This window comes from Gasterosteus aculeatus, chromosome 8 (assembly GCF_964276395.1).
Source record: "Gasterosteus aculeatus chromosome 8, fGasAcu3.hap1.1, whole genome shotgun sequence".
NCBI classification, from domain to species: Eukaryota; Metazoa; Chordata; class Actinopteri; order Perciformes; family Gasterosteidae; genus Gasterosteus; species Gasterosteus aculeatus.
In genome coordinates this window covers 5,102,468-5,120,452 of record NC_135695.1, presented here as the reverse complement: position 1 = coordinate 5,120,452, position 17,985 = coordinate 5,102,468, and the positions used below count along the sequence as shown (strand labels likewise).

The following is a 17,985-nucleotide window of genomic DNA, read 5'->3' as shown; positions in this document are numbered from 1 at the left end:
ACATGAACGGCAAAATCCTCATAGTCATTAGTCATTAATTAGTTCCATCAAGATACACTTTCAACTAAAAGCTGATTTAATTTAGAATCCAACCACAGATTGCATCTATTTAATTTTCTAAGCTGTGGGTAACATTATTAACCAACTGGTTTTGGAAAGAAATGTTTTAAAGGGCACCCTTCTTAAGGACTAACAATAAAGTGTCAAAGAAAGTTCACAGCATACGGATCAGAGGGAATTTGTGGGACAGTCGCTGAATGTTTGATACAGTCCATGACAGAGACGTTTCATCTGCGAGTAACTGACCACTGAAGTCTCTGGATCCACAGTGAGAGATGAGGAGTGGGGGGGTTGCATGGAGCTCCTGCAGGGCACCGACGGAGATCTTGAAGGACTGCAGTGGAATGAGTGTGTCCCCGATGACGAGGACAGCAGAGCTGCTAACGCTCTGAGATGCCTCAAAGGGCTGCTTTGAAATCTCAAGTACACACAAGTGATACACACGTCAGTCCGTGGGTCCACACGCTCACAACGTGGGCCAAAGCAACATATACAAGTTCATGTGCTGGTAAGTGATAAACTTTTTCAGCTCTTTAATTCGCTTGTTATCCTTTGAGGAGGATTCAAATGTATGTGTACAGTCATTCTCATGTAGATATTGCACAGTACCCCCGGTTTATCTCACAACGAAAGGAGGAAGATAACAAAAAGATATTTACTTAGACATCAGAATTCCAATAATGAAAGGAACAGTGTGTAGAATTTGGCGGCCTCTGGATGGAATTCCCTCTGGTAGACAGCTCTGCAGTATATACGGTCTGTCTGGCGCTTTTATTGTGAAAGGTAAGAACGGAGGGAGTGGATGTGCACTATCCTACCTTTGCATGTCCAAAACGAAACACATTGTGGCTTTACAGTCAGTTTCACCGCTTCCCAGCAGCACCTGAATACACAGGAAGCACAGCTCATCCTCCACAGCTGTGACAGGAGTCATCATTAAATACCTTATTTGTACAATTGCTACCTAAGTGTCATGTACAATTATACAGAAAAAATAGCTCCATGTCTAAGGAATAAAGAGAATACTGCACTCACAGGCCCAAGAGGAGAACATGACCTTCTCGTCAATGAGCGCATTGATAAACACGCATGACACCAGCAGGACAACACATGTTTGTGACTTTGATCGGAGACTCACACCTTTCGTGGGCGGGGTTTAGTACAGTCGATGAATGCACACCCACTACTGTGCAGACGTGTTTCACTTTCCTTTGTTTTTCGGACTGAACTTTTGTGCAGCTGCGATCAGCCAGACGTCAGGAACACCACCCCCCCCCCCCCCCCCCCCCCCAAAAAAAAAAACATGAAAGCTCGAGACGGTGACACCTCCATAAACAGAGGTCCCTGTGAATCATTCGTTTTCGGCCCCTGGCCCCTGAGTGTTTTTACTACGCTGACCATGTAGGGTGTGGACTCTCTGCAGGGCAGCACAGCGTGGCTGGATCTGTTTACACCGGAGCAATCAGGCCAGCAGGCCTTTTATAAGAATCTTTCTCGGCCTCCTGACAGCTTGCAGACTAAAAAGTGTCTCCGAAAGCTCTCAGAGTCGCAATGCGGCGCACAGGGGGCCCCTCGTCACGCCAGCCCGATTTTCAGGGGGAGTCGTCGAGTCCAGCTGTCAGACATTTCATGCAATTCGTAATGAGGACACAACTTTGCGATAAAAGACAAATGCTATTGTGTTTTGGTGAAAAGGGGGAGGAGCTTGCAGTAGCAGACGGAGGCCGACCACGGCCAGGTCTGACCTTGTTGTGGTGGCTGGGCCGCATGGAAGTCTGTTATTAAGATTGAGATGAAAACTCCTCAGGGAGGCTTTATGGTAGCCTGCCTGTGGAATGCAGCTGAGTTTGGGCCAACAGGGCCCCTTTGAGGGACATACCTTTGACGAATGCACTCTTGATGTTTTTCTTTGTGGCCGATATTGTAAAAAAAAAAAAAAAAGTTCAACATCTGTCCACGAGCTTCCCTAAAAACAGACGCCAGCGTTCACCTACGAGGCAGCGCGTTCTGCTGCAAGCTGCTTTTAGGGCCCTTTTAAGATAAAGTCACCGTTTTTTGCAAGTGACAGCTATGTCTCAGGTCTTGGCTAAGAGTCCTCAAGTCCTCAAGTCCTCGTGTTCCTTTCACAAGACCAGAAGCTGTTTGACATGTTCACAGTAGGGAAACCGTGTTGTCAATGTGCAGAAATGAAGGTCGCAACCATTACGGAGTCAATTGTGTTGCATGTCACATTTTCCTCGTATCTGATGCGATGATCAGGCATCCTCTGTTTCTCCCGCCCTTCCTGCTAGCGGATTGTCCGCTGTTGGAAGGATTCAAGGAAATGTCATTTGCTGCACACTTTTTACGTAATAATATTTTAAAAATATTTAAATTGTCTCATTCATTGTGAGCAAGTTGAGCCTCTGGAGCTTTATTTGTCATTATGGTCTGTCGTGTGTGCAGGTCCATCCATCAGGCCCTGGGGTTCCAGTCAACTGACCTAAATCCATTTTGTTGTGAAATTGATTTAATCAATAGGATTTAATTTTCTAATCAAACACATTTTTCCTCCACCAAGGCGCTTTTCGTCTTCTCTCCACATCAGCTGCAGATTCATTTTTTATTTGGGAGGGGCACAGCGTTCCTTTCCACGCCGTATTAGACTATTTTCTTTAACTACACCTCTGGTCCATTCACCTTTGAGTGCTGCCTCGGGCTGCGAGCGTAGTTTCTACGCACACAGTCCACACATCTGTTTCTGGATGACAGCTTTCACTGATCAGCTGGGGCTTCCACTGGACCAACGGCAGCAAGGTTCTGTGTTTTTCTCTGCTTGTTAGCTGAGGGCAGACATCTGGTTGCATTTAGGAGCGGGTACTTGGACCGGGCTTGTTTGGTTTGGTTGCAGTGCTGATTTCGGCGAGGCGGTTCTGTGTGCAGGATTCTGGATGGAAAAAGGGGTCTTACTGAGGGCCGGCCTTCTCCTCCCTCCTGCATCCCGTGCGTTTCTCTGGGCGAGCCGCTGACGGCAGGGAGGGCTGCGTTTTCATCAACATTTTTATTGGTCAATTTTGTGAATTTGAGCCATTTGGTTTCTATAACGTCTTTCAGACCGGAGGAAATACAACACCCCAAATACACATGTAGAGGTTTTCTTAACTCACTTTGACATTTACTGGATTTTACAACACAAATCTTTAAGGGCGGTTTTCTCAAAATGAGTAAATTCTCAGTCTGAGCCAGAAATCTCTGCTTCAGTCACACAAACCAAACTTTCCATTTAGAATCCAATTTCTATTAGATGTGTGCCCGTGGGTTTGTTCATATATCATTCATAGCTGGGTTATACAGCATTATGTTCCATAAAAAGTATTTATGGATCTACAGAGTGAAAAAAAAGGAAATATACAAGTACATGTTTTTAAAGAATGAACCAATAGATGATCATATTGAACCTGCAGCTCTTCTCAATATTCAGACTTCTGTTGTGGAAATGTGCAATGAGCAATGAGCAATGATTTAATAGCATAATACATCATTTGCATTTGCAGAAGAGGAAGTTTCATGGTGATATCTTACACTCAAATACGTTCTCCCCAGTCAAAAGTCTTCTTGTGGTTTTGGAAGAATACGCTTTATTTTTTAAATAATTTTATCCAAAATGCCAATAATTCTCAAACCCCTCTCTTCATGCCAAGAGGCCAATCAGTCATGTTGGCCATGGAACAGCTAAACCATCCCCACAGTGGAAACAACCATCCATTTTTTGTTTGTTTTTTACTTCTTGTTGTTTACCGGTAAACAAAGGTACGTTAAGTACGTTAAAATATTTTGTTGCATTAATCTTGGCCACATTAATTGCATAGATTAATGTGTTTATGTTGACAGCCCTAATAATATGTTTAAAAAATAAACTAGGATCTGTATAAAATAAATGTGAGTTCTACTTAATTATAAAGACTAAATTTAAAACCACAAACCCATTTCTTAGTATTTAAAAGTTGATCCTAAGCTGGAATGATGGGCTCACACATGAAGTTAACAACGTACATATTTATATGCAGTACATATTTTATCGTGCCAGCTGTGTGAAGGCAGAAATGCTCATACACATGTATTTAGATGCGAGGTCGGGCGCGAGGTCCCCATAGAGACTCGAGGCTCACTGCAACCCATGATAAACGTTTCGGGTTTGAGGCACTTTGGGGTCGAGGCCACAAGTTTGCCAAGTGTAAATGAATGATGTGTCTGCACAAGCCGCACCGATAAGCTCCTCCTCAAAAGTTAGGACTCCAACCACCAACCACCTCTGTTGTTTTCCAGGAGACTATACGTTAGGTTGATGCAATCACCAGCTTCTACGAGTGGAGATGTGGAAATGTGCATCTGGAGGAAAGGAGTAATAAATGACGCCTATGGGGAGTTTATGAGTCTGTGACACTGTCGGTGTCCCCTTGTGTTGTTGGTGCTTGAAGTCATTTGAAAAGCAGTACAAGTACAAACAGCTCACGTAGATAACACAGTTTGTCCAGAGAGAACAGCCAGAGGGAACGCTGCATGGCGAATTCTTCTTGTTTTTGTTGTCAATTCAGATATGTGGATTGGGCAGCAAGCCAGTCAGTACGATTAAGTGCATAGAAGAAGAGATTTGTGTTTGTTTGTGTTTTTTGTGGAGTGGGGGGGTGAAAAAGCTTCTAGCTCGGAGATGAAGGAGAAATGAGAATTGAACAAGAATTGAGTGGGAGATCTTTGTGGTGTAAAGCTAGTAACAATTGAGCCTTTTCATTATGGCCAATGCAATTTCAGGCTACAGAGATTTAATTTCTTCTTCTTTTCCTCCCACTGGAAACATGCAAGTGTTTTCCAGCAGTAAGTTTCAGGGCCTCAGATGTCTAAAATACACACACGCTGTACCCATGTGCCTCAGTGAAAACACGGTTTGCAATTCAGCAAAATGAGAATGTTTTATTGATTCTGGCAGCAAAACAAAACGCTGCAAAGTCGTATGTTGGTGCAGCATAAGAACCGGCTGTCAGAGGAGGCTGAAGTTCCAACCTGGCGGTTAGCGAATAGCATCCGTACTGTCTATGTGCATGAATATGGGAAATCCAAAGGCCATTGTTTCCTTTATGGGAAGACTAATCACGAATCACCAATGCATGCTTTCAAAATATGAACTTTGGGTCTCCATTCAAGTGTTTTGATTGAAATTCAGGATTTCGAAAAATTCACAAAAGTATTAACTTTAAAGCCATAGTTCAATATTTTGGGGTTTGACAAAATACCATCTTCATCTGTCTGCTAAATATGAAGCTACAGACAGCTTGAAAAACAAAAACTGTTGAAAATAGCTCGAGCAACTTTGCACAACAGTGAGCTAAACTGAAAATGGTAACATCATTTTTTTTTTAGGGAAAATGTACTTTTTTACGCAAATAACTCAAATTATAACTTTGGACAACAATAACTAAACCACGTTAGTTTTGATATTTTGAAGGTTGTAATTTCCCACACAATTCAAAAAAGAATTGTGAGTGTAATTGTGACGCTGTGAAGCAAGAGAGCGTCTCCAGCATGACGTGCTGTTATTGTTCTGACCTCCTTGCAGTTATGTGCCACGGGACAGGAAGAGGCGCAGGGAGGGTTGGTGCACACATACACAGCCTGTGAACATGCGCTCATCCTCCTCAGACAGAAAAGCTCCAAGACGTCGCTCTTAACTTAATTTGAGTAATTGTGTTTAGGAGCAAAGGTCTGCTCTAAATCAGTACGGCGTCACCGTTTGGCGTCCTGTCAGCTGAAATAAAACAAAACAAATCCCAAAAGCTCTTTTTAATAGAATCTTGCATTCGTCATGCGCTATTGTCTGGGGCACACGCAATCAATGACTGCATGAATTATCTGCGCAGCGCAAAGGCCAAAAAAACAAATGTGTGTTCCAGGAACCCCAATTGAGAGAGCTGGAAATAAAAATAATGACAATCATGGAGCGAGTTGTTTAGGGAATCGATATTAGTCATCATCGGCTGCACAGCGCAGCGGGAGGAGGGCGAGGTGCAGTGTGGCATCGCACGGGCCTGGAAGGGGGTCACATGGAGCAGTCAACATGAAGTCCGCCGGGGCGTGACGAGAGGCCTCCCCTCCTGTAATCACGCCGCTCACACGGGGCCACGCTGCTTGAAAGCGCCTCCAAGGAGCTGTGATCGAAAGCAAAGATGGAACAAATGCCTGCTGGGGAGGGGAAGGTCTGTATCACGCTATGAGCTCACCACAGACGGGTCACGACTTCACCGTCACGGAGCCAAGCGCCAGCACACTATTAAAGCTCGTTGTTCCAAACCCACACATCACACATCCATCCTGTGGAAACCATCAAACGACACTGCTGTACGTTATTACACTGATTTTATTGGACATAACGGGTACACAGGTATCATGCGTATTTACAGCATATAAAAGGTTTCGAAATCCTGAAGGAAAATATCAAGGGCTTATCAAAGTTTTACAAATTTACAACGTTCCCCTCCCCACAGAAAACAAAAATCCATCTTGGCAACATGGGAAAGCTTAAACTCTTCTTGCTTTGAGATTGAAGAATAGACGGGAAACTGCAACAAAACCACGCGGGGCCCCTAAACGGCCCCAACCGCGGTATAATCTACAGACGTACAGAAAAGAGACACGCAGCGTAGCACGAACATTACACATTCATAGAGAAACATGAGGTAGTCAAACGGTTAAAAAAAATACAATCGATAACCACGTACATTCCGATTACAGCTGTTTTCAGGTCAGCATTAACTGTTTCATCCTGTGATCTACGACTAGAATACTGCTCCTTTTTATCTGATACAGCGTCATTATTCCATATTCCGTAACCACGCTGATGAGCGGGAGGGCAGCGGTAATTACACCGAGGAGATGGTTTCGCCGCAGTCGATAAGAGAAAGGCAGCGACTGGAGGAATGTCAGAAAGCCTCGTTCCCACAATGACCGCCGGCGCTCCTTCCAAGCACGGACCTTTCCCTGCACACGCCGCCCCATGACAGCAGCGTGTCGCTGCCGCATATTTATCTAATAACTGAGGTTTTTGGCACTAACAGACATGGCGACCGGCCCGGTAGAAGAAAACAAACAGAACCAAGTGGTTTTAATACTCAATGACAATTATTTCTCGAGGGTTATTGAAACCAGTTGAGTTTCCAGAAGCAGAGTTAACGGTTGAATCCACGCTGCATTTACAGGACACGCTTATTGTGCATTCTGCTTTCTTTTCTGGTTTAATTGCTGTCGTTTTCAGCATTGTTTTACATTTTTTTCATTTTTTTTTCAAGGGGGTTTGTGTCGTTGTGACTATACTCGATGTGGGGTTTGTTGTGATGTGACCCTGCGGCAGCCGAAGGAGGAACGCTTAAAGGGAGAATTTGCCACTTTGCACGTGCATGTCCGGTCAGCGTGGATGGTAAACGTACACGTTGCTCACGGCGAGCCACACCAGCAGTGCCTACGTGTACCAGGATGCATTGCAGCCTGCAGTTCTCACCTCCCTTCAAAGTGACCGTAGTTCAGATTGATTGACCACATCGACCATCAACACAGAGCGGACGCCCACAGAAAAGTTTTCCCTTTAAGTCTGGGAGGAGTTCACTCCGTTTACTAATGCGTGTTAAAAGTGTTTTCTTATTTGATGTATTCATCTGAAAGGTACTATAACATTACTTTAATTATTGCAATAAGTATAATAATTGAATGCTCATCCTTTAGAGTGTCACAAAACGTGCCAAGAAGCTGTAATTAATTAAACAGAATGAACTCCCCATGAACACGTATTATGTTGTGGCACATTCACAGTACATACACACATAGCAGACAATACATTTCTCTTGGTAAATATATTCCAAAATATAATTTTATGCACAAATATATATTTAGACTCTGTTTCCTCTGTAGAAAGTTTGACACATGTTTACATAAGAAAGAAAAAAACAAACATGGAAAGCTTTGAGATAATATACATTCTGGTTTTCTGGTGGCTGTTCAGGTCTTTACAGGGAAAGTTCGAAGGGCCTCGTCAGCCGCACACACAGTCTCCAAAGAACACGCGCGGTCAGAGGAAGGCAGCAAACATTCATATCGTTCTAGGCGGTGGGGAAGCCGTGGAGGGTTTTTTAAAACAACACACCGTCAGCGCAGAGATTCATCCAAAAAGATGATTCTGTACACTGTCTGGCTTTATGCTGTAACCAATCAACTCTGTCGGATGAGAAGAATTGGACTGTGTACAGAACAATAGTCACCAGCTTAAGACGGGGTCGGTGATGTTGAGGAACCGGCAAGAGTGTGCTGCATTTTTAAAATTGATCCAACTGAAAAACAATTGTCCAATCAAGCAGCGCTGGCTCCAAAAGTCGCTAAATGTAAAACACCTAGTTGGTAATGTTGAATAAGGTTGTTGTTCATTTTGAAACATTTCTCAAACAAGATTTGATGCTGTTTTAAAATGTCAATAATAAAGACAGAAGCGTGAAGGACACTAGGACCAAAACTGCATCAACTCCTCCGTCACTCTGTGTGTGATGTCCTTGACTGATCTAAAGTACAGGAGCAGCACTTTGCTTTGCAACAATTTGGAGAATTCACAGAATCGAGTGAGATACGAGGATTGATACCACTACGTGATGTCTGTATGTTGAGCACGGACTTTGGAGCCAGGAGGTGATTAGCTTAGCTTAGCATAACAACTGGAAGCTGGGGGCAAATAGCAAGACGTGGCGAATAGTTTCCCTTCATCTCATTTTCTTTTTCAGAAACGTTGAACCGTGAACTCTACTTTTTGCCCTAATGCTAAGCTAAGCTAATCCCTCGCCGTTACAAGCTCGGTACTTGTGTTATCCAACGTTTTACTCTGCGGATGTATAACGTGAGGCTCAGAGGTCCGTCTACTAGATGACATTACTACATGTGTGTATAAATCTATTAGGAGGGACGTATGCGCACGTTACAAAACGTGCCATTTCAACAGCATGTCGTTCACATTTTTCTTTCACATTTTTTGGCATCTATTCTTCTGTATACATTCACAGCTACACTGTCTTTCTAAAGCCAGTCCCACCCGCCCCCCCTCTCGCTCTCTGTGTATCAAGATGACGACTTCTGTTCATACTGCACATTTGTCCGCATGTTAATAGTGGTTGCTTTGCTCCTTTGCCACATTCAGGGATGCACATTGTGAGGTGTTACAGGCCATTGATATCACACCTACTAGTACTGACATCACTGCTACAAACAGCACGACTCTCACCTCTTAGGGTCAAAACAAAAGCAGTCTGAATGGAAAGAAGTGCCTGAACTTACATTGGCTTGTTGTAGTTTTACTGGTTTAACTGGATATGAGGTGAGGCTGGTAAGGTGGGGTTGCTTCACCAGCAGCCCAGTAGCAACAGGACACTATATTTGCCTGCACACACTTGAAGTGGCACTAAAGGAATTTACAAAAGGATGCAAAAAGTGATGTTGTGTGTGGTTTTTTTTTTCCAAATCCTACTACTCTCTTGTCTCCTTTATATCACATCCTCAAAAATATAGTTCCTCTCGTGGAAGGAGATCGAAGGAACCGGCGAGCGGCCGGGCAGCGTCCTGGGCTACGCCGTGCTGCTGCTGGAGCAGGGCGTGCTTTGTGTGCTGCCGATGCTGTGGGCCGCGCTGCTGTTCTCTGAGACCGGCTGGGGCTTCTCCACCTGCTGTGCTCCTGCTTTCTCACCTGGACAGAGAGAGAGAGAGAGAGAGAGGTAGAGGAAGGGGAAAGCATGTGTATGAACTGCAGAACAGCAGAGGTTGGCAGGAAAATGGTGAATTGGTTTGGTTAAAGATACAATGTGCACTCCTCTGAGATGCTGGGACCTCCATTGAAAAAAAGGACTGTTTGATCTGCAAACGTTTTGCTATGACTGTCACTACTTGACATGAACCTCACACTCTAGTTGAAAATGAAAATGATTTATCTGAACGTTTTGGGTAAAATACAGATTTCAGCACAAAGCACATGGCGACCAGGCAAAGCCACGCAACTCTGGGCTTTGTTAGCTCGGACTCTACCATCTGCAAGCATAATCCGCCACAGATTCACAAAGTGCTTTTAAAAGCTTGGGACCAAAAAAGTCTCAGCTTACCGAGCCCACAAACCAGCAGCCACATGCTCTACGACAGATCACACTTTGAACATGATTCGCGTTCACGGAGTTCATTTTATTTCGTAATCTCTCATTTATTTAGCCTGGTTTGAGTCGATAAAGCAGAACAAACGCATGAGAGGACCTTCTGCCTGAAGCTCAAACCACTGGCTGGATTATCGTTCTCTGTCTAAATAAGCATTGGATTTGCTGGACTCTCGGGATCTGACGCTTCAATTGAAGAGGCTAATGAAAGTGCTTACAAATGTTTACAAAAACGTCTCTGACAGACAAAGAGCAAATAAAGCCACGTCTGTGTTTGATTTCAGCATTTGGCGCAGTTATTACAGCAGCATTTGCCTTGTTTGTTTCCCGGCACGTTCTCTTTGACAAAGATTTTCCAATCGATAGTTTGGTTTGTACTAAGACTTGTGTGTCTGTGCGTGTCTGTGCGTGTGTGACGGGCATACGTGTCCGCAGGGCGCTCCCTCTATCGGGGCCCCTCCGTCTCTCTAATGTTTACCAGAGCGGAGCGGCCAGCAGTCTTTTCCCTCCCAGGGCCGAGCGCCGTACCAAACAAAGGGGACTCGTCGGGGGAAATGTAAGATCCCAGAGTCCAATATTATCTTTCTAGACAGGAGACACCGAGGCTGCTTTTATGTCCCGGGAACATAATGTGTATGAAAACGCTTCACGCGGTTGTGGAAAAAGGGGTCTGGCTCTCAACCTCGCTCACAAAAAGCATTCTCAGTATCTCTCGGCACACTTGACGCTCCAAAGCTACAAAGCCTTAAAGTGTCAACACAGAAAAGGCCTTTGAAGGCCGCGGCAATTCTCAAACTGACAAATTTGAGTAAAGTGAAAGTTTTTATGGTTGATGGATGCGGTTGTCCAGCCACTACGTTTGTAATATTAATACAAAATTCACTGAGCCACGTTCGATCGCAAAGGCCAGCTTTCGCTCTCAGGATGCTAACATTCGCTTTTTACCCCTAAACAAAAAATGGAAGCCGAGCTAGACTGGAATGTTAGTTCTGCAGGTCAGACGTTTTGAACAAATTGCCATTTTGATTCGAAATACGTTGATGATTCAAGTGGAACCAAACTACCAAACTGCAATTGATAAGAGGCACTATTGGAAAGGTCAGCAGATCACCAAAGTCTCAACTCTTTTGTGCAGTGTGTGATAACCAATATTTTCCGTATTTGCACTTCAGAACAGAAAATGTGTGAAATTTTACCACCTGAATAAATGATTCAGCCTGTTTTGACAATGGGCGAGACTAATGTGCATGTTCGTTCATCATTTGAGCAGATATCTTGGCAGACACGGCTGTGGGCCTGGATGCAGAATGCAGACTAACTGTACTTGCCAAGATAATGAGCAACCCTGTCAAATAATGTACCGTAGGGTTCGGGTCACTTCTTCGGCTAACTGCCTTACATGGAATGAAACTGGATCCAAACCTCAGATATAATGCCAATGGGTATCTAACCTAAAAAACAAGTTTCATTCTCCAGAGGCCATTGTCCTCAGAGCCTGGGGGGAAATACCCGATTTTGTTTTCATGTTTCATCCGCAGTAGTTTTAAAATACACTTGGACTGATATTTTTGGTGGTTGTTTTGGGGGATCTACATTCTTGGGGTTTACATGAAACTGCCAATTTTGCCATATATGGTCATTTCAGCCAAGGAAACGTGACGTGCCCAACGAAGAGCCTTCTTTAAAAACAACACCAGGAACATGTTGTGACAGTCTTTTTCTGGACTGGAATCCTTACACCTGCTTCTCTGAGCGGGTTCACTTACAACGAGCTGCCAATGAGGCCCTCTAGGAAACCTATGGAGCTTAAATCATGTGGCTTTCTACAGCGCAGCCCGTACCAATATTGTCATTTTTTGCTGCATGAAATCCTGTTAAGCAATGTGATTCAGCATGACTGGAAGCTGGAGTTTAGCTCGGGCCGGTGCCGGGGTCTCTGCCCCGCTCAAAGCCATCATTTACCAATCGAGCCATTTAACGCCGATTTAAGAACCTGACTCAAAACATCCTAAATAGGTTAATGAAAGACCTTCAAGGAGAACACGTCAACAGGTCACTGCCGCGGCGGATCACCAGTACAGCGGTCAGGCGGAACAACAACAGGGAGCTTTATGCGCCGCCGGGAGCATACTTCCTCCCCGGGGTCAGCTGGGGTCGGCAGGCTTGGGGCGATGGGGAAGATCTTGGCAACTTATGGACAGATTGTGTGTCTTTTCCTGTGAATGCCACTGAACCCATAGGGGGGAATTTCCAGCTCGTCTCCAGCCATTGTACTGAGAATACCCGCCGACCACCCCGCAGCTCCAAAAAACATTCAAAGGCAGGAAAGAGAGGAGCCCTCGCTGCTGACCAACAGGATATATTTACAGTGGAGGAGTCAATCTGTTATTGTGAACTGGCCCCCGTCAGCAGCAGGATGTTTGGCATTCCCGGCGGCCCATTTCTGGCAGCGGGACCCTCAAACATTCCTTTGAGTCTTATCTTTTCATTAAGGCGGCGAGGTGAGCCGGGGCCGCGGAGCAGCAGGTGAGGCACCTACCTGTGTGCGAGTAGATAAACCACAGGGCTCCAGTCAACAGAGCCCCGATCACGAAGGCCGTGAAGGCGATCCCCACCACCGTCGGAGTGTCCAGCACGGACAGCGCTTCAGCTGGGGAGACAAACACGTGGACAGGGAAATTACAAAAGAGAATTACATGAGTAAAGTTGTAATGAGCCAATCCATTGTTAATTTCTGAAATCATTTGATTATTTCTTGGTTCATCTTAAGCCATGTTTCAAGCAAATGTTAAGCATCCTTTTGACATAAGAAATGCAAATAGGTTGCGTTTCCATATTCCATTAACACATGAACGAGTAAAAACAGTAACGTACCGTCATCGGGAGGACCGTGTGGGTGAGAAGGAGTTCCTGCAAAACAAAAACAAATAATGATAATTCAAGGGATGCTGCAGAGATGGAATTGTTCATTTTAATTACTGATGAAGTCAGCCAGGCCAGAGGTCAGCAGTTTACTGATATGGTCCTGTGTTAGGGGTGTAACGATTCATTCACTGAATCCATTAATCCATTTATATTCCTGCGATCCAACTGAATCGATCTGTGCTCCGCAAATCGGCATTCCGGACGACATATATCGATTACAAATCGATTGAAATGGTACATAATCGATTGTATCGATACTTGGAAACTGCACTTTGGATTTAAGCACAAAAAAGTTATGGATGTGTTTTTGTTTGTTTGTTTGTTTTTTAGCACTTTAGACACGTTAACGTTACTGGATTCAGTCTGCCTGTCTGTGACGTCATCAGTACGCAGCGGCAGCCGCGCGAAACTCAGAACAACAACAAAACACAGCGTGGAGGAGACGACTGCGAGCGAGACATTTACAAACCAACTTATCGATCCAGCGCGTGGAAACATTTTGGCTTTTGCAAACACGGAGGTGTTCTAAACAAGTCGGTCGCTGTTTGTAGAATATGTAGAAGCCAAATAAAAAACACGGAAACACGACGAATCTTTCCGGCCGTCTACTAAGGCGCCGTGGGATTAAACAACGCCGACAGTCAGGACCTCTAGCAGCGTCACCGCTGCAGCAGCAGCAGGTAACTCAGCTCTGCAGACACCTCAGGCCTCGCCAGCACCAAACTCAACATTACAGCAAGAATTGTTTACCTGTAAAGACATGCGACCCTACAATGAGGTTGAACATCCGGGGTTCTGTAAATTGATCCAAACATTGTGTAAATATTGTGTAATGTTTACATTGAAAATGGCACTTGATTCAAATAAAAGGTTAATATATTTGCCATTAATTGTTGTTTGCTTGTTTATAATATCCATAATTAATTTAAACCTGATTTCCTTACAAGAAACAACAGGGATCAACAGGGATCTCAGACTGTCCAGTAAAGTTACTGAATCGATTTCAAGTCACTGAATCGAATCGTTCTATATTAACCCAGATCGTCCATGAATCGAATCGGCAACCATGAATCGCGATTCGAATCGAATCGTTGTTAATATGAATCGTTACACCCCTATCCTGTGTTGATGAGCAGCTCTGTGAGGAATGTGACACAGAAACCCGAACTAGTAAAAAACGCTGAAAGAGAGCAGCTATTCTGCGAGCTGAAAGGCTCCTATAGGATGAACCTGCTGACTCCCCCTGACCGCTTCATTTCAAGCCATCTGGAAGGCTTGCAAAAGTGAACTCCGCTGCGATGATGTCTCAACAAAAAAATACAAAGGCGCTTGTGTACGGGGCAAACTCAAGAGGCGAGTCTGGTTCGTGCCCAAGACTCTGGCACAATGGGCACTATTCTCGGACAGGACACCTTTGAGTCTTCTTATCGCACAAGGGATGATGACAGGTCAACCGAGGGGACTTTAATATCATCGGGGACGATGGCCAGAGGACGTCCTTTCTGCTAAACTTCCACCCCTCGTCACTTCACCCCCGCAATATCTGTCCCATGTGACTTAGCGAAGGCTGCAGGGAGCGGTCAGTGTGGGCACAAAGAGGAGGCCAACAAAACCTTATGTTTAGTGTGGGGAGGCTTACATGACTCTCCTCACTGTCGCTTTTAAACCGAAGACAATGAGACAGAAGAGTGTTGCTGGACTGAGTCCTAAAACAGGGAAATGAGTCAGCATTTTTGCACTCTTGGTTACCTTGTCCGTAAAATCCAGTTTCTTTTTATTGTCTTTTGGTTTGGTGGCTGAGATAAGGTCTGCGGTTAAAGAGACCCGCCCCGCTTGTTTACTCGTGCTTATGTGGTGGTGTACGGATTTACAGCCAGACTTTAAATTTATGTTTAGCCAATTTTGTTCGCACTTAAAAAAAAAAAAAAAAATCTTCAAGAAAGCCAAACTGCAAGGAAGTGGAAAAAAGTGAAAAATAAAGTCTGCCACTGTCCTGATATCTATCACAGAAGAGCAATCTCAACACATTAATCTACGCGTGTTAATTTAAGTACACTTTACCGCTGCAGCCTCGTCCTGGCATATAGATTAAATGAACCCTGTTACTGAGTTAAATTACATTACTGTACACATTAAAGTTAAATTTAAATAAACCACACTTATAGGTTTTTCATATTCTTCCTTTGCAGGCTTTCACAGAAACACTACTTGTAATGGTGCAACAATATAATCAACTGCCAGACTCCCACATGATACTTTTTAACCTTTCCTGAATGTTAGCAGATCCAGTAAAATGTATTGTGAAGCATTAAATCTACTTTGAGGCTTTTATGTTTTTCCATGCACCACGTTGGCTAAAAGTGTCCTTCTTTGATTTGTAGATCAAGTTGAGCTCATTGGGATAGTGTCCAATGCTGACCCGTAGCCCTTAAAAAGGCAGCTTGTTTTGCTTACCTTTCTAGCACAAGACATTTTAAATAGGAGTTTTTTTTCACTGTTAATTGCATTTTTGTGTTTACTTTATCTGTACCATGGAAAATAAACCCTGCAGCCTTGGCATGGTAACGTGGTTGGCAGTACCTGATCCGGTGCAGTGTGGCTCGCCCACTCACTCATTACTGGAAGTTGCAGCAATACCTTCCGCAGCTTCTCTAACATCAACACTGGGACCTCTGTGCTACAAAGGGACTGCCGCTATATACATGAACGCCCCCCGTGATCAACTGTACAACTGTCTCAGCTCACGCTACAGCCGACTGATACTGGATCGCCTGGGCTGATATTTAACAGTATATATATATATATATATTTAGCTTTAAAAATATTCCTTAAATGGATTTGTTTGCCAACATGATGTTGTATGGCTACAACTATCAATTTCTTTTCATTTTCATACCTGTTTAATTGATTCTTCACGAGAAAACGATGAAATGCTCACTAACAGCCCAAAAGCTATTCAGGTCATATCACAGCCAATTGCCTAATTCCAGTACCTGGTTCACCTGCACAATGGGTGCTTTGCTCTATTTCATTTCACTCTCAGCTGATCGCCATAGCGATGCCCCGTGAAGCTGCCATGACATCATCTTCATTTGGAAAACGTGCTTAGGCCTTTCCTCGGGAAAACCAACCGAATTGTGCGGGTCCGTTTATGCAGAATGTGTCTTTCAAAAAATCCCGCTCGTCAGTGCTCTCTGGACGGCCAGATATGTATGTGACACTCTGTGAAATACGTGTCTGTGTCCCCATCAGCTGAAGCACAAACCAATGCGATACATATATCCACACTAAGCTTGAACAGACCAGTATCGGCTGTGCTGATACATTAGTCATGCTCCGGCTCACACTGATTAAAATAATGTGATTTATATTAAAACCATGAGTCAGTGCAGTTCAAACTGACCACTATGTTGATGTCATTGCTCAGAGGGGATGCTGATCTGAAATGCTCCAGCAGTCCGCCAGAGATCGGGCACTCATGATATTACCCCATGTCATTAGATCATAATTATTTCATTGTAACTGTGGTTGCTCATTCCGCCCCCAATCCGCATGCTGCTCCAGACTTGGAAATACATGAGGGACTCAACGAGTGATGGTCCAGGGGCCTTTAGGGTCTGGCTGGAGTCCCAAAGCAGAACCTCCCCTCTCCACACACACACACACACACACCCTTCCTCTCCTTCTCTAGTGGAAAGGGGAGGCCCTAGTGAAGGTCGTAAGTGAAAACAACTGGCGCCTGGTGCTGTATAATTGCTTCTTTTTCCACCTCTCCCTCAGCACGGACCGGTCCACAGCAGCCGAGCCTCAGCGTTAGCACGGACCCGTTTAATGCAGTCGACCACACGCCTGCATGTACAGACAAACACGCCCAGACACACAGTATTGTGTACAGGCGCTAATGTACACAGACACGTGGGCGCATACACAATCACGCACATGATGGAGTTAATGGTGACCAGATGTGGAGAAGTGATGTGGAGTTTTTTGTGGTTTTTGGGCTAATGGTACATTTTCTCTGGCTGCTTTGCCCTCAGGCCAGCTTCTTCCCTCACTCCAGTATCCTTATCACACTTTATAATCAAAACAATGGAAGTCAGAGCTTAAGTCATCATTTGTAACGCTGTTAACACCAAACTCCAACGTGTGTTGAACTCGTGCCATGAGATCTGAGTAACTTTGCTCTCAACTCACCCATGTCCTCGGATTGACCAGGTCCGTCCACCACAACCAGCGGCTTGGTAGACGTCTTTTTGTTCATCATCATTGTCAGGATGTTGTCCATGGAAATGGAATCGCAGCTCTCACCGGTTTGTAAGCACTGTGGGGACAGAATGTACTTCAAGTAAAAACGTACAGTGAAGAAAACAAACTCGGAAAAGGAGTTAAAGGCTCTGTGATTTTGTTTTTAGGGGGAAAAAAGCAAACATTCACATTTCTCTAGTAAATGTCCATTGCCACATCCGACAGGTGTATACATTTAGAAAACAAACTAATGAGCAAAATCAGCTTTGACGTCATAAGTTAGCCACAACTTTATCCCTACTTTTTTTTTGTGACGAGAGGCATCAAAAACGATAGCTGAGTGCATGCAAGACATTGGATGAGTTTGACAAGTAGCACAGTAATAATGATGAAAGTTGCTCATGTGGTTCTGCAGCCGGATGCTTGGACATCCTGACATTGATTCATGTTTCCTGCTTAGCCTTTGGTGCAGACCTGATACTGAACGGCCCGGGACAGCCGGAGTAATGCTGGCGCACTACTACACCAACTTAAGACCGTCCCAAAAAACCACACTACT

At 44.4% G+C, this 17,985-nt stretch overlaps 1 protein-coding gene across 2 annotated transcripts in view; it reads right to left on the bottom strand.

Moving 5' to 3' along the window:
• Positions 1-6,430: 6,430 nt before the first annotated feature.
• tgfbr3 (transforming growth factor, beta receptor III) overlaps positions 6,431-17,985 on the bottom strand; it is a 55,769-nt gene continuing 44,214 nt past the window's right edge. Inside the window, exons 14-17 of one of the 2 annotated variants that reach the window (XM_040184155.2) lie at positions 17,376-17,502; positions 13,131-13,166; positions 12,796-12,906; positions 6,431-9,802 (exon numbers count right to left, since the gene is read on the bottom strand). In XM_040184155.2, coding sequence (XP_040040089.2) covers positions 9,684-9,802; positions 12,796-12,906; positions 13,131-13,166; positions 17,376-17,502 — 393 coding nt within the window. In that variant the 3' untranslated portion in view covers positions 6,431-9,683. The remainder of the gene's footprint in view (positions 9,803-12,795; positions 12,907-13,130; positions 13,167-17,375; positions 17,503-17,985) is intronic. The other variant, XM_040184156.2, reaches the window with a different exon arrangement.